This window comes from Sus scrofa, chromosome 17 (assembly GCF_000003025.6).
Source record: "Sus scrofa isolate TJ Tabasco breed Duroc chromosome 17, Sscrofa11.1, whole genome shotgun sequence".
Classification (NCBI taxonomy): domain Eukaryota; kingdom Metazoa; phylum Chordata; class Mammalia; order Artiodactyla; family Suidae; genus Sus; species Sus scrofa.
Window position 1 is genome coordinate 36453867 of NC_010459.5, and position 23894 is coordinate 36477760.

General features: G+C 51.9%; 1 protein-coding gene across 8 annotated transcripts in view; it reads left to right on the forward strand.

Moving 5' to 3' along the window:
* EFCAB8 (EF-hand calcium binding domain 8) overlaps positions 1 to 23894 on the forward strand; it is a 55099-nt gene that overhangs the window by 21452 nt on the left and 9753 nt on the right. For 6 of the 8 annotated variants that reach the window (XM_013985255.2, XM_021078078.1, XM_021078080.1 and 3 more), the window contains 13 exons: positions 401 to 474; positions 2281 to 2411; positions 6476 to 6543; positions 6853 to 7004; positions 8630 to 8767; positions 10308 to 10421; positions 11795 to 12022; positions 13046 to 13116; positions 14209 to 14413; positions 15492 to 15701; positions 16703 to 16834; positions 20607 to 20828; positions 21390 to 21527. In XM_013985255.2, the coding sequence (XP_013840709.2) occupies positions 401 to 474; positions 2281 to 2411; positions 6476 to 6543; positions 6853 to 7004; positions 8630 to 8767; positions 10308 to 10421; positions 11795 to 12022; positions 13046 to 13116; positions 14209 to 14413; positions 15492 to 15701; positions 16703 to 16834; positions 20607 to 20828; positions 21390 to 21527 (1883 nt within the window). Of the gene's footprint in view, positions 1 to 400; positions 475 to 2280; positions 2412 to 6475; positions 6544 to 6852; positions 7005 to 8629; positions 8768 to 10307; positions 10422 to 11794; positions 12023 to 13045; positions 13117 to 14208; positions 14414 to 15486; positions 15702 to 16702; positions 16835 to 20606; positions 20829 to 21389; positions 21528 to 23894 lie in introns of all 8 variants that reach the window. The other 2 variants (XM_021078076.1, XM_013985259.2) reach the window with 2 other exon arrangements.

A 23894-nucleotide genomic window follows, 5' to 3' on the forward strand; every position in this document is an offset into this window, starting at 1 on the left:
AAGTGGGGTGCATGTAGTTTGAAGCATGATAATGAACTCCCAAATGATTATTTTCAGTGTGAGTAAGAACTCAGGATCTCAGTTCATTCTCTACTCCAGCAAAATCGGAGCTCCCTAGTGGAGACTCAGCTGCTGGGGAGAGTGAGGAGGCTGGAAATCTGGTTCCAGACACTGGCCAGGGGTCTCTGGGCAGCCGTGTTTATCGGCCCAGGTCTGTTTTCTGGGTCCCGAATTCACCCCCCTGAATTCACCAGGGCATAGTGAGGCTGGAGCGAGGGTTTGGATGGAAAAGCCTTTTGAGACCCATGGGAGCTGCAAACCGACTCAAGGGGTCTTCTGAGGTTTTGCTTGTCCTACAAACTGGGAGAGCTGATGACATGGGCCTTATCTCCCCTCTCAGATCACTGGACCAGCGTTTCCACAGAGAAGCTCTTAAATGAGAAGTCTCCTATGTATAGAAGTTACCGGCTGAAGGTAGGTGGGATTGGTCCTAGGCTATTACCATGGTAATTAGCTATATAAGCACCATCTGAAAATAAATGCAGCAAGTGGATCTGTCCCCTGGGTACGGTCTTAGGCCTTGGGGCTTGGTCTCTGGGCAAGCCATGGAGGTAGCTGCTGGATCCCGTCTGCTCCCACTGCCTTCATTGCTCAGATACCACCTCTCCTGTGGCTGCAGTGGCTTCTCAGTGCTTCTCTGAGTCCTTTCTCCACTTGTGCTTTCTCCAGCAGCCTCAGGAATCATGAGCTAGAAATACAGTCATGTCCCTCCTTTGCTCAAAACCCCCCAGCAGCTCTCCTGTTTGAACAAGATCTCAAGTGCTGTAAGGGGATCTGGCCCCTGGCTTGTCTCCAGTCTTGCTTTCTACCTTTCTTCTCACTCTGCCACAGAGAGGCCAGCAGCCTTGCTGTTCTCTGAGCACTAAGCTCTTGCTCACCTCAGGGCCTCGACACATGCTGTTCCTTCAGGCTGCCGTGTCCTGCCCCACGTATGTTATACCCTACCCCCGTACTTCCTTCAGGTCCCTAACCAGCCAGCCTAGAACAGTCCTCTGCCTTTACCCCAACACCCTGATACTGTTTACAGTGTGTTTTTTCCCCATACCTCCAAATAATTCTCTGACGTGAGCTGGGTATCCTACAGTTCAACTCAATTCTGACACTGTCCACCCCAAGATAGTGTCAGATCCCACAGCTTAAGGGTCCCCCAAGAGTGCCCTCCACTCCAGATGCCTATCACAAGTTCAGGTTATCATCTGTGCTTCTGACCCACCACTGGCTGTAAATCACAGCTTCTCACGCCCCCCTCCTTGGGTTTGATTAATTTGCTAGAACAGCCCACAGAACTCAGAGAAACAGTTTACCAGATTACCGGTTTATCATAAAAAGGTAAAACTTAGGAATAGGCAGATGGAAGAGATGTGTAGGGAAGGCATGTAGAAGGGGCTGGAGCTCCCACGCTCCCTGGGTGCCCTGCTCTCCCTGTGCCTCCATATGTCCTCCAGCCCAGAAACTCTCAGAGCCCCACCCTTTTTCATTTTTATGGAGGCTTCTTTATAGAGGCACGATTGATTATGTCATTGGCCATTGGTGATCAAACCATCCTCCAGGCTTCAGCGTGACAGATGCTTGGGGAAACAGTGCATGCAAAATGCAGCTCAGCGCCTGACAGCCCCTCCAGCTCACCTCATGCATTCTTGTCCTGGAGAGGAAAATCTCTGGATTGGGAGGCCAAGCACTGGGCCAGACCGCAGAGCCTGTCCAGCCATGTCCTTGACCCGAGGGACTTAGTCCTTGGTTGCTCGAGTTGCACCAGATAACGTCCTCATGCACTGCATACCATGTCCTGACAAACCCAGAGGACAGGGGGGCACTGGGAAGCAGGACTCATCCATGGTGGGCTCCCCATGCATGACAGGGACCTGGACTAGGCAGACCTGGATCCATCCTTCCCCCCAGCTTGGGATGGGGTGACAAGCAATGGTATTAGTATGTGCCTGATCTTGCCTGTGCACTAACTTATAAACAAGAGTTCATGTGACTAAGGACTCCAGTGCTTTCAGCCTGTTCCACTGACAAATGAAGGCCACACCCCTGGTCACATGACCTGGACTAGGCCTGCAGGGCCGAATCCCTTGGTCAGAGCAGTGAGCACTAGAAGGGAACCAGCCTTGGTCATCTCTTGGCCCCTCTAGTCCCCAACACCTGTCATGGTCAGGGGGCTGGGCCTGGATCACTGTCCTTGGGTTGGATCTCCCGTCACCACCACTCTCTTCCCAGGCTCTCCATCCCAACTGGTGTCAACTGGTCAAGTTCATCCCCCAGCTGAATGTGGTGGCCTCCTGTTCTGCCATTGACAAGTCCTCGCTGGTGCTGACAGTATTGCCGTCCAAAGCCCCTGAGAGCCTCAAGTAAGGAGCACCTCTCTCCAGGCTGAGGTTGGGGAGGGGGTGGGGGGGCTGGGAGGGGGTGGGTAGTGACAGTCACTCCGGGAGTCTGGCTTCACTTCAGCCACATGTGACCATCCCTGTGAAGAGAGGGCTGCCTCTGGGACAGTGGCATCTCCTGTGGACAGTGCAGTGTCCTGTGGGTCCTACTGGGTTTGAGGAGGACCTGTGAGTCCTATGGGCCAGCAGTGGGGTATGGTGGTTAGAACATGGGCCCTTGAGTCTGTTGTTTTTTTTTTTTAAATTGAGATTGTTGAAGTTCCCTTCATGGCTCAGTGGTTAACAAACCCGACTAGGATCCATGAGGATGTGGGTTTGATCCCTGGCCTCACTAGGTAGGTCACTGTGTTGCCATGAGCTATGGTGTAGGTTGCAGATGTGGCTCGGATCCCACATTGCTGTGGCTGTGGTGCAGGCTGACAGCTGTAGCTCTGATTCGACTCCTAGTCTGGCAACTTCCATATGCTGTGGGTGTGGCCCTAAAAAGCAAAAAAAAAAAAAAAAAAGAGATTGTCCACTTTGAAAATTTGAAAATTGACATATTAGTTTTAGGTATACAGTATAATGATTTAATATTTGTATATATTGTGAAATGACCTCAGTAGGTCTAGTTAACATCCTTTAGCCACACAGTTACATATATTTTTTTCCTCTGTGATGAGAATTTTTATGGAGTCTGGTGTAATCATCCTTCTGGCACTGTCACCAGCAGCAAAAATATGAGGCTTCTTTTATCCACCAATTTATACACAAAACTCAGCACAGAAGCTGGCACAGTGTAAGAGGAGAGTCTGAACAATGTTTTCTGAGGGAAGGAATGAATGTGAGTTGCTTCACCTCTGTGAACCCTATTTCCTCCTCTGTAAAATAGGGGTGTTCACAGCCCTTCACTTACCCAAGGCTGACTTGAGTGAGTGCTGCACATGGTGTGTGGTCAATGATTGGCCACATGAATTCTTTGGAGGTGGTTCTAATTTATTTCCTTCATTCTAGATTCCTCTAGCCAGAGTGAATCTTTTCCTCTTCTTTTTATTTTTAAAATCAGCTATCAGTCACACAAGTGTATGTGCATACATTGTCTCTTAAAAAAATCAACATTATAAATAAAGATGGAATCTGTGTCATCCCTACCTCCCATTCAATCCAAGTCCTGAAACTAACTGTGGGTTGGGGGAGGGGAGTATAGGCCTGAGGCAGTGAGGGTGGGAGGGGTGCGGGAGGTGGGAGGTGAGGCTGGGGGTGCTTCAGTCTTGGTTTTTGTGCTTTGAGTAGGGGTGGTATGGTGGGATTTTGCTTAGAGCAGGTTTGCTGAGCTCCGTCTCTCTGCTTTGGTGGGAGTATTACCTCTTGTCTGTGATGTGCGTTTCATTCAGCTTCTTGTTTTATTGGGTCTCAATGGTAGGAGGACATCAAGGGGATCACCTCATCCTGGCCAGGAGGGCCCTCACGGTCTGGCCCTGCCACCTTCCCACTCTGGCCACACTGCCCCCTTGTGGTTCAGGCATGTTCCCACCCCCAGGCCTTTGCATTGCTCCTCTCTGCCTGTTGTTTGTTTGTTTTTGTTTTTTAAACATTTTTATTATGAAAGACCTCAAACACACAAAAGTAGAGAAATAGTATAATGCTTTAATATCACTAGTACCCATTCCAAGTTAATCTTACCGCAGTTGTCCCAAAAATATCTTTTTACAATAATTTGGAATCAGATATGGACAACGTTCTAGGATAGTTTTGAGCAGAGGCTCTGCTCTGTTGCAAGTAGACTGTATATATGTGGGCAGGAGGGGACATAAGTTGCAAGTAGAGTGTCTGTGGGTCACTGCTCTGTTGCAAGTAGAGTGACATATAATATTGTATTAGTTTCAGGTGTACAGTGTAATGATGCAAGTTTTTGGGCAGGAGGGGAGATGGGACACCAGTGAGGACGCCATTGTAATAACTGAGGCTGCATGTGATGGTGGCCCCGAGTGGAGATGGAGGGATTTAAGATGTATTTTGTGGGTAGGTTGAACCCCCTTCCTTCTTGTCTGAATGCAGTCCACACACTAGCCAGTAGGTGGCACCATTGAATGCTGGCTAGTCTCTTGCTCTGGTGATGACCTCTTAGAGCATGGCCTCTGCAGAGAGAACCTGGCACTGCCAACCCTGCCTCTGGAATCGGCCTTAGCCTCCAAGGGAGTGTGGGCCTCAGGGTCTGGCTTCCTGGCAGCTGGCCTGAGCTGAGTTCTTCAGGTGCTCAGATCAGCAGGGAATCTGAAGGAGGAGGAGCCAGGGTGGGGGTGGAGGGAGCCCGTGCTGAGCTTGTGGACTGACCCACAGCATCTCCCCTGCTTTCTTCCCATTTCTGCCACAACCACCTAGTTGAAGCCACTGCCCTCTCCAACCTGAACTGCTTGCTGGGGACTTTTTCCCCGTGTCCCCTCTGAACTTCCAATCCCTTCTCTGCACAGCAGCCACCTGCACACCTGCTCTTCTCCAGCCTTTGTGTCAAAACCGCCTGTTTATTTCCCTGCAGGACTTGCCGTGGTGTGTACATGTCCTTCTCCCTGTCCCTCTGTTCCTTTACTTGGTCCTGCTGTTTTCCTCAAGAAGGAAAGCCCCAGTGCAGGCGGGGGCATCGCGTCTGTGCCTCTGGTCATCCTGGAAGGGTATAGGAGGCAGGAAATCTTGGTTGAATAAATGGGTGAATCAGCCTGAAATAATTTCTAGTGACTTTCTGTGACTATTCTTCCAGACTGTTTCTCTGTACATATAGGCATGGAGGGAGGGGGTATCTGGTTTGACAATACATGTATTTGATACATTTTTTTTTGAAATCTTGATTTTTAGAGGAATCCTTCTGGCTGTGGAGTGGCGAGCACAGGGGAGTGGGAGCAAGGCTGGAGGTTGAGAGATACACCACCACCCCACCCCCACCCCCACCCCCACACTGGGAGGCCGATGCAGACATGCAGGGGACCTAAATTAAGTAGAGGCTAGGGCTGTGGTGGGACATGGGTAACAGGGCTTTGGAGCCCAGCTGAATAAAGGGAGGGACGGCAGGAGAGGAGCCTCCAGGATGACAGCCAGGCAAATGGCTTAGGCCCCTGGGCAGTGACAGAGGAGCAGTGCAGAGGCAAGTTCAGTGAGGGTGTGCTTGGGTAGAGGGCTGGAGTGCCCTGCAGTGGGGGCCTTTGTTGAGTTTGAAGGAAGAGTTTGAGTAAAAGTGACTGGCAAGGCAGGATGTGTGCATACGAAGGAACAGCATGTGCAAAGGCCCAGAGCTTCCAGGGTTCTCAGGCTTTGAGGGCCGCTTGGCCTGACCTCCCCCCTGACTTTCCCAGGACCCCTGCCTGGGTCCCCCTGGCCTTCCTGAGCCCTACCTGGCCCTGCTACACCTCTTCCTTTCCTGGAGCTCCAGTTCTTGAGCCTCCTGCCTCTTCCTGCTGTGCTCACCCGGAATTGGAATCCTGACCCCCATCTTGCCAAGCACGTGCCCTTGGGCCAGCTCCTTAACTTCTCCTTTCCCTGCCCTCCTTGTGGCACTCGTCAGATGATAGTCTTCAGGGTGGTGTGAGGAGTCCAGGTGACCCACGAGACAGCACCCCGAACAGGAACACAGCACCCAGGATCTTTGTTCTTTGCTCCCCTCCCCTTTTGGTTGGAGTGGGAGGACATCTGTCCCCATATAGCCAAGGTGCAGGTGCAGTTAAGTTTCCCCTGGAACAAGGTGAGCATGGTATGGCCACAGTGCCTGCCCCTGCTCTGGGGCTGCTGTTACCTGCAGGCCACAGGTGCATGTCTTCTCCATGCTCAGCTGCTTTCAGGCCTGGTAGGGGCTGCTTCTCTGCCTGCAGTGCTCAGTCCTGCCTTGGCTGCAGGGCGAGCCTAGGGTAGGGTTTTGGGGGTTGCACCCCTCCTTGGGTGGGGAGATAATGGCTTTCCCCCCGCACCTGTCTCCCAGCAGCCCTGTCTCCAGCTCCTCCATACCCCAGGCTCAGAAGATCCTCCAAGGCTGCCAGTTACAGCCTCCTCTTTTGCTGTTGTAGGTTTTCAGTGCTGAATTTAAGAAAAGGGATTCTTTGCTTCGATTATTGCCCAGAAAAGAACGTCCTGGGTGAGTGAGCTTTGTGGTCTGGCGGAACTAGGGTGAGGGCTGCTGGGGGCATGGGGACCACTAGGCTGAGGAGGAGGCCTTGCAGCGTCTGGCCTCTGGCCGCTCTGGTCCCTGCTCCTGGGCACCTGGAGTAGAGCGGTGACACAGGCTTGCTTGACATGGTGGCAGATGGGGGTGGGGCGGGAAGGGCAGAGGGATGGATGGTAGCAATGCCGCCACCTGCCAAACCTGGCTGGAGTCCAAGGCCTGGCCCCAAGACAAGGTCTCAACCTGGGTCTCCAGTGGCTGATGCCCATTTTTCAACTCCAGTGACTGGTGGCTATGACCCCCTCATCCGCCTGTGGAACCCCTTCTTCTCGAAGAAGCCCCTGTGGCTGATGAAGGGGCACCAGACCTCGGTGACACACATCCTCGTGAACAGCAACAACAACAGCATCCTGCTCAGCATCTCCAAGGATAAGGTCTCGCCCTCGGGGAGCTTGGCTCTGATGCCCCCCACTAGTTTCAGTTCCCCAGCAAAGATGCCGGCAGTTGGCAGGAGCCCGAGGCCCAGGGCAGTGCTGTGACCTCCCTGCCCTTTGTTCCACCATGGCCTAAGGCCTAGAAGGAGGCACCCCAGGTGGCACTGCCAAGAGGAGGCCATGAGTTTCTGACCATCCCAAAAGAGGCCTGAGCCCAGTTCCCATGGAGTCCAGCCTGGCTTCTCACTTTATGGTCCTGGGTGAGGCCCTTCCCTTTTCTGGGGCTCCTCATCCAGAGCATGGGTGTGGTGTGGTTTAGAGGAGAGCTGGCGGTCAAAGCAGTGTCATGTCTGGCATGCAGTAGGTGTATAAGACATGTGAGCCATTCCCCTGCCTTTGTCCCCCCTCCCCCAGGTCCAAACCTGCTCCTCCCAGCTCTCCCGGTGACCCCTTAGCAGCTGCCCTGGCTGTCAGGGCCTGACTGGTCCTTTCCTAAATGCCTGGAGTTCCCTGCCCAGGCCCGTTACCTTGCTCCTCTGAGCTGTGGGTTCAGGGTCTTACCCTGCTTGCTGGGCTGCAGGGGATGCAGGCCAACGGTTCCAGGTGCCCTCCTGCAAGGGACAAATTTGTGTCTCCTGGGACTCAGTAGATCAGGAGCTGGCAGGGTCCTTGGATCACCAGGCCATGCCCCGCAACACATCCCCACACTCGCCATTGTCTGGAATTCTGGCAGCTGGGAGGGGGACATCACCACTTCTTCTTCTTTTTTTTTTTCCTGTAGGGCCACACTCATGGCATATGGAAGTTCCCAGGCTAGGAGTCTAATTGGAGCTCTAGCTGCCGGCCTACACCACAGCCATAGCAATGGCAGATCCGAACCACATCTGTGACCTACACCACAGCTCACAGCAATGCCGAATCCTTAACCCATTGAGTGAGGCCAGGGATGGAACTTGCGTCCTCATGGATACTAGTCAAATTCTGCTGAGCCACGACGGGAACTCCTGGGCATCACCACTTCTGATGAAGGATCTGAGGCTGGAGGGGTGGGCAGGGGGACGGGAACAGACTTGCCCAAACCGTCGTGGTCAATGATGGGCAGACCCTGGATGTGGCCTTGGAGTCTGGTCAACTCAAAGTCCATGCCCTGGCCAGCTTGCTGCCGATGCCTCGGAGATATTGTCCCTCTGGGGACATGTCCTCCATTTCGGAGGAACTCGAGGGGGACAGGCTGGCCTTTTGGCCTTTTGGGCAGTTAGGTTGGCAGCTCTCTCTGTGCCTCATCTGGCTTTACTTTGGGGAGGCTGGAGTGGGAGCGAGAGTCTGCAGGGGCGTTTGCTGCCTTGCATGGTCTTCTTCCTCAGTTGGTGAGCCGCTGCTGCTCAAGCAGGATAAAGGCGCTGGGGGAGGCTGGGGAGGGCGGTGCTTGCTCTCCTCATATGAGCATAAGCACAGCACCTCTGGTGCAGAGTGGCCATCGGCGGCAGGCCCTTAGCGAGGTGGGTATGCACTGGAAGTGCTTGCACTGGGGCCCTGGCCCTGCTCCAGGAGCAACCCCAGGCCTTAGGTGTCGGCTGCATCCCCAAAGACCCATTCTTGGCCTCTCTGCCCCTTCACACCTGCAGAATATTCGCGTGTGGGACATGCAGGACTACGAATGTCTGCAGTCCTTCTGCGGGAAGCTTTTTGCTCTGGGACACCGGCCTATCACCAGCGCCTACTTCCACAAGGATGACAACAGCCTTGTCTGCAGCACCTGTTCAGTGAGTGTTAGGTGGAGGGTGGCCACCACAGCCGGGGCCTGTAGTCCGTGGGACACTGAGGGTGGTCCCATCATGCCCCTCCTGAGACTGCTTTGTGCCACGAGGACAAAGCTGCTGGGCTCTGTGGCCTGGCCCGTGAAGCTCCTGTCTCTTGGGATCCCCCAGAGGACTGTTTGTAGGCCCCCAGCCTCCTCTGCGATGCTCTCCTCCCCACCCATTCATCCTCCTGACCCTCCTCCTGGAAGCCCCCCATGCTGGGTTAGAAACCCCACCCCCCACCCCGGCTGCTCCAAGCTCTTGCATCTCCTCTCGATACTCTGCCCTGTCACGGTCACATGATTGTCTTTCTTGCCAAATCTCAAACCCCAGGAGGGTGGGATCCACACCCAAGCAGCCCCTCTGAGGGCAAGACCCAGTGTTAAGACTGTCTGTGAGCCATGATTTAGCTGGTGCCCAGGTGAGGCCTGTCCTGACCCTGGAAGACAGGATGGTCTGGGAGAAGCAGAAGAGGCTGACCGTCTAGGGTGGCAGGGGGGCCTGTGACAAGAGGGGAGCTTAGGGGCTGTCAGCGGATGGGGAGGCTCTGTCTAGAAAGGGAGACGCGAGTGTCTCCCTTTGTGGTTGAGAGGAAGTGGTAGCCCCACCGAGGTCTTCTCTCTGCTGTCCAGGCCATCTTGCCAGGGGACACATAATGTGTCCTTGTGCTCTTGGCTGGCTCTCCCAGATGGCAGCTTTCTTGAGAAGGAAGTTGGTGGCTTCCTTCATCTCTGCTGAGTGCCAGACTGGCTGCCAGCATTTATTGAATTAAATAGACCTTTGGGGAGTAACCATTGTGGCCCAGTGGGTCAAGAACCCGACTAGTATCCATGACGATATGGGTTTGATCCCTGGCCTTGTTCAGTGGGTTAAGGATCCAGTGTTGCTATAAGTTGCAATGTAGGACACAGATGCTGTTCAGATCTGGAGTTGCTGTGGCTCTGGCACAGGCCAGCAGCTGCAGCTCTGATTTGATCCCCAGCCTGGGAACTTCCATATGCTGCAGGTGCAGCCCTAAAAATAAAAGAAAAAATTAGACCTTTGAAGTTCATTTCAAATCATCAAACATTATCAACCCTTTGCCTTTTGTTAGGAGGGGAGTATATATTAATTAGACATTCTCCTTTCCCTTGAGGAACCTATAGGGTGGAAGGAGAACAGATACATTTAGTAGCAGAAGCTGTGTGTTATGAGGGAAATGTGAGCTGGGTGCTTCGTGGAGCACAGAGAAGACCCTGAGCTTGGCCTGAGGCAAGGGTAGTCAGGGAAGGCTTCCTGGACGAGTAGACACCAGATCGAGGTCTTACGCTTCTCAGGAGTTATAGAAGGGACCTTGGACTTGGACTTTGAGATGGTAGGAACACTAGGGCTTAGGAGCCCTGACCTCGGGAAGTGTGGGGGCCATTAAGTAGGGGCGAGAGGTATCAGCAGGCCTGCATGCAGTCAAAGATGTCTTGATGTCTCACTGGAAGTTTCTCCCTTCTGACGGCCTCCCCACCTGCAGATTGGCATCCTGAAAGGGTACTTGGAGACACAGGGCCCTGGGAGAGCAGAGGCGAAGACCACGACTTACAGCTCGCCGCTGTGCGCCGTCCTCTACAGCAAGGTTTTCAAGCAGGTGAGTGGGCAGCAGCTCGTCTCTGAGGCCAGCATCAGTGCCGGTGACATGGGGAGCGAGCAGAGGGTGGAACGGGCAGAATTCTCACGGCTTGGATGGTGGTGTAGGGCCGCAGAAGGCGGGCCCAGGTGAGATGGGGGCTCCACCACATGGTCAGAAGGTCACCAAACTGCCCTGAGCCTGGTGCCGGCTGGCTACCGCCTTGGGTCACTTCTAGCGGGGCAGCCTTCTTCACACTGTGGGAGAGGGAACACGAGGTTGCCAGGGCAGGTGCTGTTCCCAGGGGCCATTTGCAGAGAAGCCCTGGTTCGACTTGGTCCTGTGAGGGAGGGGAGGGAGGCCCAGGCCGCGGGCAGCCCCTGGTTTTGTGTAGAGATCTCTGGTGGGCAGGGCTGCAGGGCACATGGTTTCTGAAGTGTGGGGACAGAAAGGGCTCCTGGGGCCTCCGCCCTCTCCCCCTGGATCCCTTTCCCGGCCTGGGCGCTGGCAGGGCAGGCTGCCTCTGCTGTGTGGTGACCTGGAGTTCGCGAGGCCAGAGCTCACCTCCTCGGGCTTCCCTCTTGTTCTGGCTCCTGACACCACCCCCCCCTCATACCTTAGGGCTCTTCGGTGCCTTCAGAAAGTTAAAAATCCTCCTTCCCCAGTGTTTCTAGCTGTTCTTAGCAGCAGGGTTGGTCTGCGATAGCCTTGCCTGCTCCTGTTGCACTGTCACAGTTGTAATATTGCCTTAGGTGGAATGACCCACCTTTACGCTCAGCTTTTCCCTGCTTAGGGGGCAGTTAGTGTATTTCCTGTCAGTTTTTATTTTGATTAATTATTTTTTTTTTGGTAAACATCTTTTCTGGAGTAGAGATTATTTGTTCTGGATAGATTCTCATAAATGCTATTTCTGAGTTAAAGGGGATTTTCCTGAACTCTTTCCTTCAAAAAAATGGTGTCAGTTTGTACTGCCTGGTGCCCCGGGGCAGAGGAAGGCCTGTTTCCCTTGTGGCTCAGTGGTAATGAACCCAACATAGTGTCCATGAAGATGCAGGTTTGATCCCTGGCCTCGCTCAGTGGGGTAAGGATCCTGCCTTGCCCTGAGCTGCAGTGTAGGTCACAGACGCCGCTCGGTTCTGGTGTTGCTGTGGCTGTGGTGTAGGCTGGCAGCTGCAGCTCCAATTCGATCCCTAGCCTGAGAACTACCAAATACCATAAGCGCAGGCTTAAAAAAAAAAAAAAAAAAAAGCTTATCCTGCAGCAGGAGGACCCCAAACACCTGTCTTCTCAGCGTGGAGTGGTGGCTGGGCTGCCCCCAGTCGTGACAGCTGGAGGCTGCCCTTGGGAGTGGGGGTCCTCTTTCCTCCGGGACCCCCGGCTGTGTGCACCCACAGGTGGTGAGCGGCTGCCTGAGCGGCGTGGTGAGTGTGTGGGAGGTCGTGTCGGGCAGGAGGAGGATGGAGTTCTCCGTGACTGGTGACCAGCACGTGGAGCTGACCGCCATGTCCCTGGACGAGTCAGAGGGGTGCCTGCTCACGGGTCTGCGGGACGGCACCGTGAAGATGTGGAACCACGCCGCTGGCGAATGCCTGCTGACCTTCCCCAACCCGGACCAGATGGAGGTCAGTCTGGTCCCTCAGCTGGGGCCCCTCACAGCTCCCGTGACCCTGAGACGCACTGTTTTTCACGCCTCCCTGAAAGCCTGTGCACATGGACTGCCTGGCTTCATGCCTCCCTTGAGCCTTTGTGTTCTCTTGCATAAAATAAATGAAGATAGGGCCTGACCTTTTTTTTTTTTGCTTTTTGCAGTCGCACTTGTGGCATAAGGAGGTTTCCAGGCTAGGGGTCAAATCAGAGCTGAAGCCGCCAGCCTACACCAGAGCCACAACCACGCCAGATCTGAGCCTTGTCTGCCACCTGCACCACAGCTCACGGCAATGCCGGATCCTTAACCCAGTGAGCGGGGCCAGGGACTGAATCCACATCCTCATGGATCCTCGTAGGGATTGTTTCCACTACGCCACAATGGGAACTCTAACAGGGCCTGTCCTAGGTAGGCGTACTACAACTATTAGCAACCCCTGCTCTTTTAGTATGTGAGCACTGCTCACCTGACAGAGTAGAGCTGTGGATGGCATTTCTGGCATCAGGGTCATGTGATTCAGAGCCACCCCTGCTCAGTCCTCTTTGGGAGATGCCTGCCAGGGTTATGGGGACAGTCTGTGGGTGTGGCGGCGTGCAAAGCCAGCTGTCTCGCTTTGGGCCTTGAGCCCATTACTAACCCCTGTGTGACCTAGTTCTTCAGGTAACTCAGAAGGGGCACTTGGCCAGAAGCCAGGGATGAGAGGACTGGTCCAGGGTCCTATCACTCAGTTATTTGACCTTGGCCAAGTCCCTGTCTGTTTCCCTGCTATCCCCTTAGATGATGGACTTGAATTCCCTGCCCAGTCTGCCTCCTTAAGTTCACTGAGTGGATGATGTGATCTGAGAGCAAATTGAAAAATCCCTGGTGGTATTCATGACCTCAGGGGCTTCTCACCATCAGGGAGAGTTGTGGCTTCTTGGTCCAGTTAGGGAGATGTTTGGGGCCTAGAGCCGTTTTCTCTGAGGTACCTTAGGGATCTGTTTCCTTTCATCTTCAACAGATTAGTGGGATCGTCCACATGAACAAAGTATTCTACGTGACGGGATGGAGTAAGAGAATCACTTACTTCATGTGCGTAGCTGGGGCGCACGCGGGGAGGGGAGGGCAGCTGACGGGGGAGAGCTGCACCCGAGGCAGTTTCCTCCATGCCTGGCTTCGCTGCTGGGTGGGGCACCCAGCAGGAAGTTAGTGGTGGGTGGTGTCTGTGGCTTCATCTCCTCACCTCTCCATTTATTCATCGCTCCCTGAAGCCCGTGTGTTCTAGGCTTTGTGCTAAGCGCTGGGGATGAGTAAGGACAAGAATGATGGCAACGCCTCTCCGTCCCGGAGCTCCTGGGAGGCAGACACTAGTCAGATAATTTCAGTTGTAATGATAGTGTGTGGAGTGCTATGGCAAAATAAATACAGGTTTCGAGGGGGAGGGGGCAGAAATCTCATCTAGTCCCAGGGACCATCAGAAAAGGCTCATGGAGCTCCTGCTGTGGCTCAGCCATTTATGTATCTGACTAGTATCCATGAGGATGTGTGTTCAATCCTGGCCTCGCTCAGTGGGTTAAGGATCCGGTGTTGCCATGAGCTGTGGTGTAGGTCACAGACTTAGCTTGAATCTCGTGTTGCTGTGGTTGTGGCTGTGGTGTAGGCCGGCAGCTGTAGCTCTGATTTGACCCCTAGTGTGGGAACCTCTATATGCTGCGAGTGTGGCCCTAAAAAGCAAAAAAAAAAAAAAAAAAAAAAAGACTCTTGTGAAGATGCCCCTGGGGGGTGGGGCCTGAAGAGTGAGCAGGAGGGGGTCTCAGGGAAGCAGTGACGGGCTAGGGGCAGGAGGGACATTCCATGCAGAAAGGACAACACATGCACGGCCCCTGCCTCTTCAGAGGGCCTTTCTAGGACTGTGGTTTCCCCTTCTTTCAACCTGAATCCTCACTCAGGTGTTGAGATGGGGCACGTCTGTAAGATCAGTGTTTATAAAGCCCCGGGACAGGGAGGTGCATAGTAGGTGCTTAGTAAATGAGCTCAGCAGGGCAGAGCTTCAGCCCTGCTCCTCACCTCCTCCGGAGGCGTCCTCCTCCGAGTCAGCGCTCCGAATCCTAGAGGCCTTGCTGTTCTCCCAGGAGACCTTGAAGGCGGAGCTCTCAGCCCTCCTGCCTCCGGCCAGGTGTGCAGGTTCCACAAGACCAAGCCGGTGCTCTTGTGCTACCACTGGCAGACCTTCCACACGGAGGACGTCCTGAGCATGGCCAGGTACCAGAACCAGTTCCTCGGGACCTCCTCCTACAACGGGGACATCCTCTTCTGGAACATCAGCATGTTAAAGCCCATCTTCAACTTCAACGCCTCTCGGAGCCCCTTGCCCTTGCTGCCCAAGAGGGTATGGTCAGCAGGAACACACTCTTCTCTCTCAGCTCTGGGCCAGAATCACGTGGGGCTTCTCGGAGTGATTGGGGTTGGGGTGTGGGGGAGGTTGGGGTGCACCCTGGGAAGTAGACAGAATGACGGTGACTAGTTCTGGAGGAGGTTGGGAGATGGTAGGTTTTTTTAAAAATAATTATTTTCATTTGGTAGATAGGGAAAGAGGCACAGAGAGGTTAAGCATCTTGCCTGAGGTCACACAGCCAAGAAGTGATAGATGCAAATCCAGGCAGTCCGACGCTGGAGCCTAGTGGTGCTGGCCCTCTTCTCCTGAGGAGATTACTCTCTCCTTGAGGGTGGCTCGCATCTTATCCATCATTGCTACCGATTACCGCTCTGGGCTCGCTGGGCTCAGGGTAAGACTTAGGAAGTCCATACAGCCTCTGAATTACCACATTGTTGGAGATTAAGGCTGGAAGGGGCCTTTGGGGTCACCCCATCCAGTAGTTTTCTGAACATGTTGTGAAGAGATGCTTGGAGACTTCTCCTGGAGCCCCTGAGACTTTTTTTCTATTTTACACTTTGGAGTTTCCCTTTAGATTAGAAACAAATTCAAAAAGACTTGGAGGAGCTCAGTGGTTAATGAACCTGACTAGGATCTAGGAGGATGCGGGTTTGATCCTTGTCCTTGCTTGGTGGGTTAAGGATCCAGTGTTGTGGTATAGGTTGCAGATGTGGCTTGGAGCTGGCATTGCTATGGCTGTGGTGTAGGCCGGCAGCTGTAGCTCTGATTGGACCCCTAGCCTGGGAACTTCCACATGCCACCGGTGGGCCCTAAAAAGCCAAAAAAAAAAAAAAAAAAAAAAAAAAATTTGGAAACCGCTATCTGTTTTACAGATGGGGAACTGAGTCCCTCCTTTGAACCATCTCCCGCCCATTGGTACTTGGTGGTGGCCCAGGGACAGGCCCTGCTTCAGTGCCCATAAGGGCACTGGGTTTCTGGGCCCCAGAGGGCCAGGAGGGTTGGTGTGGGGCAGGGGGAAGCTTCCCTGTCTCTCAGAGCTGTGGTCTCAGGGGTGTCTCCCTCCCCAGCACAGGTGCAGGACATGGCCAACTGCGAGACTGAGAGCCACAGGCTCAGCAAGCCCTATGTGGAGCACAAGTGGGCATACAAAACCCCCATGCAGCCCCTGGGCTCTAGCGCCAGGGTCACCGCCAATACCAGCCTGAGGCGGAACCTGATGTCGGCGCCCCCGGTGATGAGACATCTGAGAGACAAGGAGCCAGCGGGGCCTGTGCCCCTGCAGGTGGCTGGCTGAGGAGGTTGGGCTGGGTGGGGTCCCTCCCTGCTTGGGCCCATGGCTGCCTGGGCCCAGTGCCTTCCCAGTGTACAGACCTAATGTCTGCGGGCTCGGGGGCAGGACCTGGAGGGAATTCCAGCCAGAGATCACAGCTAGGGGTTAAAGCCTTTCTCTGAAGCAGGGCTCATGTCACCCTGGCAGAGACGAGCCGCTGGCCCGCCTCCTCCAACAAGCCTCCTGTACCTAGAGAACAGGCTGCAGCGGTCTGAGGCCCAGAGGCAGCCCCCACCCCTCTCCTGTGTGAGCCCTGGCCTCTGCCCCAGAAGAAACCTTTCCAGTTTTGACTGATGGTCCTATTTTGAGGGTAGGAGGAAAGAAGAAGGGGGAGCCATGCTCTCCCTGCTCACACAGGATACTTTGGCCTCTGACCCTTGGCAGACAAAAACAGTGATCTCTTGTGAGGGGCCTGGGGACCAATCACGTTGTCTCAGCAACTAAAGTCTGGCTCCTGTTCCTGGGAGCTGGGGCTTGAGTGAGAAACCGCACCTTCCCCAAGTACACAACGCTTACGAGGCGCAGGGCGGTCTGCATCTAGGCCTCCACGACCTGCCGGACCCATCCTGTTGTGAGATGGATGCACCTGTGTCACTCTGAGGCTTTCGCACCACCTTGGAGGGTCCGCGTTGCACCACTGCGTTCTTTTCTTCTAGAGCAAGGGCTCTGCACCCTCCTCTCTCTGCCCTTCTAGCCAGCGTGTCTCTTCCAGGACAGAGAAGGGAGCTTCCCCGAAGGCCAGCCCCAGTCTCTGCCCTGAGAGTGGAAGCTGCTGGTAATTTAAAACAAGAGAGCACCGCTTCCCCCGACGTCTGAGTGTCTTTACGCCCAGGATCTACCTTCCACTGGAGGGTGTATCTACTGAGTGGGGCTGGGGTGGCCGCTCTTTCAGCAGCCCTCTGTTCCCTGGGGACCTTCTCCTGATGACCTAGGAGGCCCATTTTGCTTTCCAGAAACCTCTCAGCACTGGCAACCTCCGTCCGTCAAGAATACCCCATGGCAACCGGGCAGTTTTGGGAGAGGCTGAAAGAAGGGGGGAGCTCCACAAGAAGCTGTTGCTGCAGTCCAGTGCATCGGTGGAAAAGGTTGGCCAGGCTCAGGCAGGGTGTGGCTTGTGAACCAGAGGTGGACAGCTGGGATGGGGCGGCGGGCCGGGGCCCAGCCTGGTTCTCCCCAGGGCCCGGAGAGGCACGTTGGAGATGATGGTACTGCTCAGGCTCTTGGCTGCTGAGCTGCTGTGTCTGGGAGGAGCTCCCCAGGGTCGGGGGTCGGGGGGTAGGGGCATTTAGGGAGGTGAGGAAAGGCGGCATTTCCAGAACCCCCTGTTAAAAGCCCTCCTGAGTTTTGCATGACATGTGAGCGGGGATTGGGCCATCTGTTCTCCCTTCCTCTGGTCCTTTGCCCTCTGACCCCGGACGCATCACCCTGTGCTGTCTCCCCTGGGTGAGGTGACCTCTTAGGCGCTTTCCAGCTTTAATCTTCAAAGATAGGGTAATTCAGAGACTGTATTTCATAAATTCTTACACGAGTCAAGCGAGAATACAATTCAGAGCCATAGGGCACAGCAGGATTGCCCCAGGACGCAGCTCCAGGGGACCTGGGGCGGCAGCGGGGGTGGGGGGTGGGGCTCAAGAACAGGATAGCAGTGTCTTGCAGGGCTGGGTCCTGGGGCAGAGCAGAGAGCACCTTCTTTCCTCCAAGTTCTTTTCTCTTTTTTTTTGGTCTTTTTAGGGCCGCATCCGCAGCATATGGAAGTTCCCAGGCTAGGGGTCGAATCAGAGCTACAGCTGCCAGCCTACACCACAGCCACAGCAACTTGGGATCCGAGCTGTGTCTGTGGCTATACCTTAACCCACTGAGTTGAGGCCAGGGATCAAACCTGTGTCCTCATGGATGCTAGTTGAGTTCTTTACTGCTGAGCCACAATAGGAACTCCCAATGCTGGTTGGTTTGGAGAAAAAAATAAATGTATATAAAGCTGCCCTATTTCTCACCGTGTATTCCCTCTCACCGCCACAGCAGTAGTTGCAATTGCTACTAACAGATTGGTTTACCTTTCATATTTTTTTTTTTAGGGAAGCAATGTAAAATCATAGCCATGTCTACTTGCTTTTCAAATTTAACTGTATATTATGGGTATATTTTCACATTAGTGATTTAGATGCAACTTATTCTTTTATTAAGTTCGAAAATTCTTCTAAATAATGGCCTAGTGCCCCACTGTTTGGCTGTATCAGGAACTAGGAAGCCAGTCTTTCACTGAGACAAGTAGGTTAGTCCCAGTTTTTAACTTTTGTGGGCAGCAGGCACTGGACATCCTTGTACCTACATTGCTGTGTGCTTGTGTGAGTGTATTGAAAAGATGGATTTCTGGAAGCAGTGGACCCCATCCTTTTCAGTCCCCCCAAAAGTAACTGACTCAATGCCTGACCTTTCGGGTTGGTGACTTCGTCCCCACAGGGCAAGGCAGTTGTTCACTGAGCATTTACCACATGCCAGGCACTGGGGAGGTACCAGGGAGCAAAGGAGACAAAAATATGTGCCGTCGTGGAGTTGACATTCTGGTTGGGGTGAGACAGACAATTAACCAGTGAGTGAAATAAATGGTGGGACACAGGCCGAGCGAGTTCCGTGGAGAACAAAAAAATTGGGTGGCGGGTAGAGAAAATGGCATGAAAGCTGGAGAGGCTGCTGCTGTTTTAACAGGGTGGTCAGGGAGGGCTTCACAGAGGAGGTGGCATCTGCACAGAGCGTGAAGGCTGTGGTTATCCAGGAAGAGCAGGGAATAGCAGGCTCAAAGGCCCTCACAGGAGAGTTTGTTTTTAATGTTTAAGAAAGAGCATTTTCTCTGATTAGAAAGTGATATATGTCCTTCATTACAACTGAAAAATTCAAGCCTTATCAGAAAGTGTGAACTAACAGAATGACTGTCTCTTTCCTCAACCTCCAGAGGTCTCATGACTTAAGGCCCATGTTGTGGCCTCTCTTTCCTTTTTTCCTGTGCCTATACGTGTGCACATACATGTTTGAATATATATATATGTACCTGTTAATATTTTGTTACCAAGTGGTCTGGGTGTAATATGGATCTCTATCATGAATCTTGACTGAGCTTTTGATTGGAGAGTTGCACACAAAGGACTGAATGTCTGTTGGTGAGATTTCAGGCACCTTGGCTGGCAGAGGGGTGTGTGCATATGTGACTGGCTGTAACTGTTGAAGGCTGGCCCCCCTCTGATGCTGACCCTCACTTCTGGCTTCTAAGGGGTCTGCCTCCCACCTGCACTGCTGCTTCTTAAGCAGCAAAGTCCTTTCCCTCTGGGGACCTGGACAGCGGATAGAGTGAAACTCTTTAAGATGATTCCCTGAAATCTTCATGGCACTTCTTTTTGGTGCATCCTGTTCATCTATAAGGAATCATGTTTTAGAAGAACATTTGATGATCTGGAATATGCTTATGACAAAACATTTTAAATTTCCTTAAATTATGATAAATAATGACTACTATAAAAATTAAGTGTGTATCTTTTTTTTGTCTTTTTGCTATTTCTTGGTCCGCTCCCATGGCATATGGAGGTTCCCAGGCTAGGGGTCCAGTCGGAGCTGTAGCCACTGGCCTACGCCAGAGCCACAGCAGCGTGGGATCCGAGCCGCGTCTGCAACCTACACCACAGCTCACGGCAATGCTGGATCATTAACCCACTGAGCAAGGGCAGGGACCGAACCCGCAACCTCATGGTTCCTAGTCGGATTCGTTAACCACTGCGCCACGACGGGAACTCCAAGTGTATATCTTTGAGATGTATTTTTATATGCCTAGATGCTATATATATATATATATATACCAGGTATGATTCTGGTTTTCAGATAAAACTGGGGGTGTTCCGAGACTGTAGTTCAGCTGTTTGCTTTTTTTGTTTCTTTGTTTGGCTGCACCCACATATTTGTGGTGATTATTTCTTGGTATTGGGATTCTGTGGGTAATTTTGATTTTTCCTCACCTGTGCCATCCACATTTTGTACAACGTGCAAAGTAAACTTGTGTAAAGTGGGAAAATAGGTGCCCGTCGTCTTTGATTTAGACACTCCTGGTTTTGTGACCCTGGCTCCTGGGCCAACAGGACGCAGGCTGAGCATTTTGGTTTGGGTCTCCGTGACAACAAGGGCAATTAAACATTTGTTGTTGTTGGCAACAGGTTTTGGGGACTCATAACTGTCATATTTGACTTAGCAGGAGTGGAGAAGCCTCCAATTTCTCCTGCCAGGCCTGATTCTCCCCACCCTGACTGTGCCTCACACCCAGTGGGGGCCTGGCAAACAACTCTGTTCTTGCACCAGCCAGGCAGGTCGGGGCCACAGGAACGCTGGGTAAGGTGAAAGTGAGCAGAGCTGGGATTTAGCAAAGGGCGTGATCCAAACAAGGCTTGAGGAAGAATTTGGTTAAAATATGTTTTGGGGGCAATTTGCTGGAAAATACGGCATTTCACTGTAGATCTATATGAAGGGGAATGAGTTCGTTCTCCAAATCACTTTGAGTTGAGTTGGTCTTACAAAATCTTCTTTGAGCCTAGGCTGAATCACACTTTTTTCATTCAATAACCATTCACGGGTTCATTACTATGTGTTAGGCAGCATTGTAGTTGCTGAGGGCAAAGTAGCAAACAAAAAAGAGACAAATCCCTGCCCTCAAGGAGCTCATAGTCCAGCCAGATGTTCCTGGTCACCAGCTAGGTAGGATGACTGCTGTCCCGTCCCAGTTTTCTCTGGATGTCTAGGAAACAGGGGCACCAATGGGTGCGGGGTGTTTCCTTGTCCGGACTCCCAGCATCTCTGAGCCGGCTCACCTCTCTCAAACAGATCATCTTCTTACAGACCAGGCCTCGCCTGCCCCACACGGCTGCCCTGCTGAGCAGCTGCATGGATGGCTACATCTATGCCTGGTCCATCCACGGCAGCGGAGGCCTGCTGGGAAAGTTCCCCGTGGACATTGAAGACAAAGGGGACGTGGTTGTGGGTGCCATGGCCACTGATGAAAATGACTGGATTCTTGTCACCGGGGATTGTAAAGGACACATCAAGGTGAGGAAGTACCGGCATTGAGATTGAGGGTTGGCATATGCCAAGCTCTGGCCACCTTTGCCATATGTGGTCCTCACCTAGTCCCTACACCTTCTGGGTACTAGTTTCACTTGTAAAACAGTAAGCTGTAGGGGGTTACCTTAAAGGCCTCTCCTGCTCTCATGGGCCCAGGGAAATGAGTGAGGCCTTGGTCAGGAGGCCCTAAGAAGCATCCCCCGATGGGTCCTGTGCTCTGTCATTCTCTTCCTCCATTCCCTCCCCCTGCCCCAGGCCATGCAGTCTGTGACCAGCTGTCTCAGGAATTGATTTTGTGCTTTGTGGTGACATGAAGCAAGAGTGTCCTCTTCTTAGTTCAGTCCTACCCTCCCCACCTGCCAGCTAAGGGTCTGGCGTAGAAGAACCTTTGGGCCCCTTCTGGCCCTGAGTGTCTGGGTATCTCAGAGGTTCGAGACAGAACTGTCCCCCAAAAGTGAAGAGAAAGGGTCTGGGAGGAGCCCATGGAGCCATAGCTGGTGTTGGGGTCAAGGAGTGCTGGGCTGTTAATTCACACTTTGTGCCTAGATCTGGGACATCAAGGATTACTGCACATTTACTGATAAGCCACCGACCCATCCTGGTAGAATAAACAAGTTTCAGTTCTTAATTCCTGAGCGGATTCAAATCAGCCTCCCAAACTACACTCCCTTAGAGGAGAAAAAGGTAGGAAGATTATTGGACAATTGCTCAGAAAAGTGCCTCTGAGTCCCATTAATGAGCTGGGCCCATGGTTCTCTTACTGTGATTCTAATCTTTCATTCTAATCTTTCATGTTTTCTGTTCAAGGTTGTCTGGTTGATGTGGAAAAGTTTCTATTAACCAGAAGTCACCATTAACCAGTGAAACGCACCAAATATGCACACACCAGATATACCCACATGCACTCGCAGACACGCGCGTGCGCGTGCGCGCACACACACACACACACACACACCTTCCGTGGACTTTGATCTTTGTAATGAAGGTCCTGAAGTCATGAATTTTTATTTTATTTATTTATTTATTTATTTACTTTTCTTTGCCTTTTCTAGGGCTGCTTCCCTCGACATGTGGAGGTTCCCAGGCTAGGGGTCATATCGCAGCTGTAGCCGCTGGCCTACGCCAGAGCCATAGCAACATGGGATCCGAGCCGAATCTTCGACCTACACCACAGCTCATGGCAATGCCGGATCCTTAACCCACTGAGAGAGGCCAGGGATCGAACCCGTGACCTCATGGTTCCTAGTCAGATTCATTAATCACTGAGCCACGACAGGAACTCCTGAAGTCATGAATTTTTTTAAAAAATCATGAAAATATTTGTGTATTTTTCTTTCCTTTTCTTTCTTTCTTTCTTTTCTTTTCTTTTTTTTTTTTTTTTGGTGTGTGTTTTTAGGGCTGCACTTGAGGCATATGAAATTCCCAGGCTACAGTTGACTCAGAGCAGCAGCTGCTGGCTTACGCCACAGCCACAGCAACGCCAGATCCGAGCTGCATCTGTGACTTACACCACAGCTTGCAGCAACACTGGGTCCTTAACCCACTGAGCAAGGCCGGAGATCAAACCTGCATCCTCATGGATAATAGTCCAGTTCTTAACCCACTGAGCTGCAAGAGGAACTCCCGTATTTATGTCTTTTCTTGAGAAGGTAATGTATTTTCATAGTTGAAAAATCACTTGGTATTTCCCTGAGGGCTGATGAGATTGTGCAACCTTTCCTTAATTATCAGGAAAATGCAAACTAAAACCACAATGTGATACTGCTACACATCTACCAGAATGACTAAACTGAAAAGGACAGGTAATACCAAATGTTGGCAAGGATATAGGTCAACTGGTGATGAAATGGTCCAAAATTGGTTATGGTGTTGGTTGCAGACTCTCTGAATATACTGAAAACCATGGAAGTGAGCACTTGAACACTTTAAATGGACAAATTTATGCAAATTGAATCTCAATAAAGCTGTGTTTAAAAGCTATAGGCAATAATCTGCAACAATAATAACTGACTTATTTTTCTCTTAAAAAAGCTATAGAAATGATACTGCAAATACTCTTTTCCACAAATCTTTGTAGTTGTTATGTACACATCTGGCAATTTATCCCTAGGAAGTAGTATTTAAAAGAACATAACTTTAAGGCCTTTAATGTGTACTGCCAAACCCCATTCCAGAAAGTTTATACAATTTTGCACTTTATTAGCCTGCCTTGCTTTATCCTTGACAGCATAAGGTTTTTATTACTAGCAGTATTTATCTGAGTGAGTGTCCCCTGGGTCTATTAGAGTGCCTTGCTTAGAGTAGGCATTCAATACATACATTTTAAAGTGAAAAAAACCTTTTGGTTGATTTTTAGGTACAAATGGTTTCTTTTGCCTTTAAATAAAATATCTTTCCTTATTTTATTGGCTATATATACTTTTGTGAATTACGTCTTCATGCCCTTGGCCCATTTTTCTATTGCGGTAACCATCTTTTACAAATGATGTATAATCATCTAAAAATATAAAGGGAGTTCCTGTTGTGGTGCCACAGAAACAAATCTGACCTATAACCACGAGGTTGCAGGTTTGATCCCTGGCCTCACTCAATGGGTAAAGGATCTGGCATTGCCGTGAGCTGTGGTTGTAGGCTGCAGACTCGGCTCAGATCCTATATTGCTGTAACTGTGGTGTAGGCTGGCAGCTGTAGCTTCGATTTGACCCCTAGCCTGGAAACTTCCATGCACTGTGGGTGCAGCCCTAAAAAACAAAAACAAAACAAAACAAAAATATATATATTGAAAGATATTAAGTCATTGCCTGCCCGATGCAGATATTTACCCCCTAATTTGCCATTTGCCTTTTTATTTTATTATTTTTAATTTATTATTGTTATTTTTTGCTTTTTAGGGCCATACCCACGGCATATGGAGGGTCCCAGGCTGGGGGTCTAATCGGAGCTATAGCCGCCGGCCTACGCCACAGCCACAGCACCGCGGGGTCCTAGCCATGTCTGTGATCTACACCACAGCTCACGGCAATGCCGGATCCTTAACCCACTGAGCGAGGC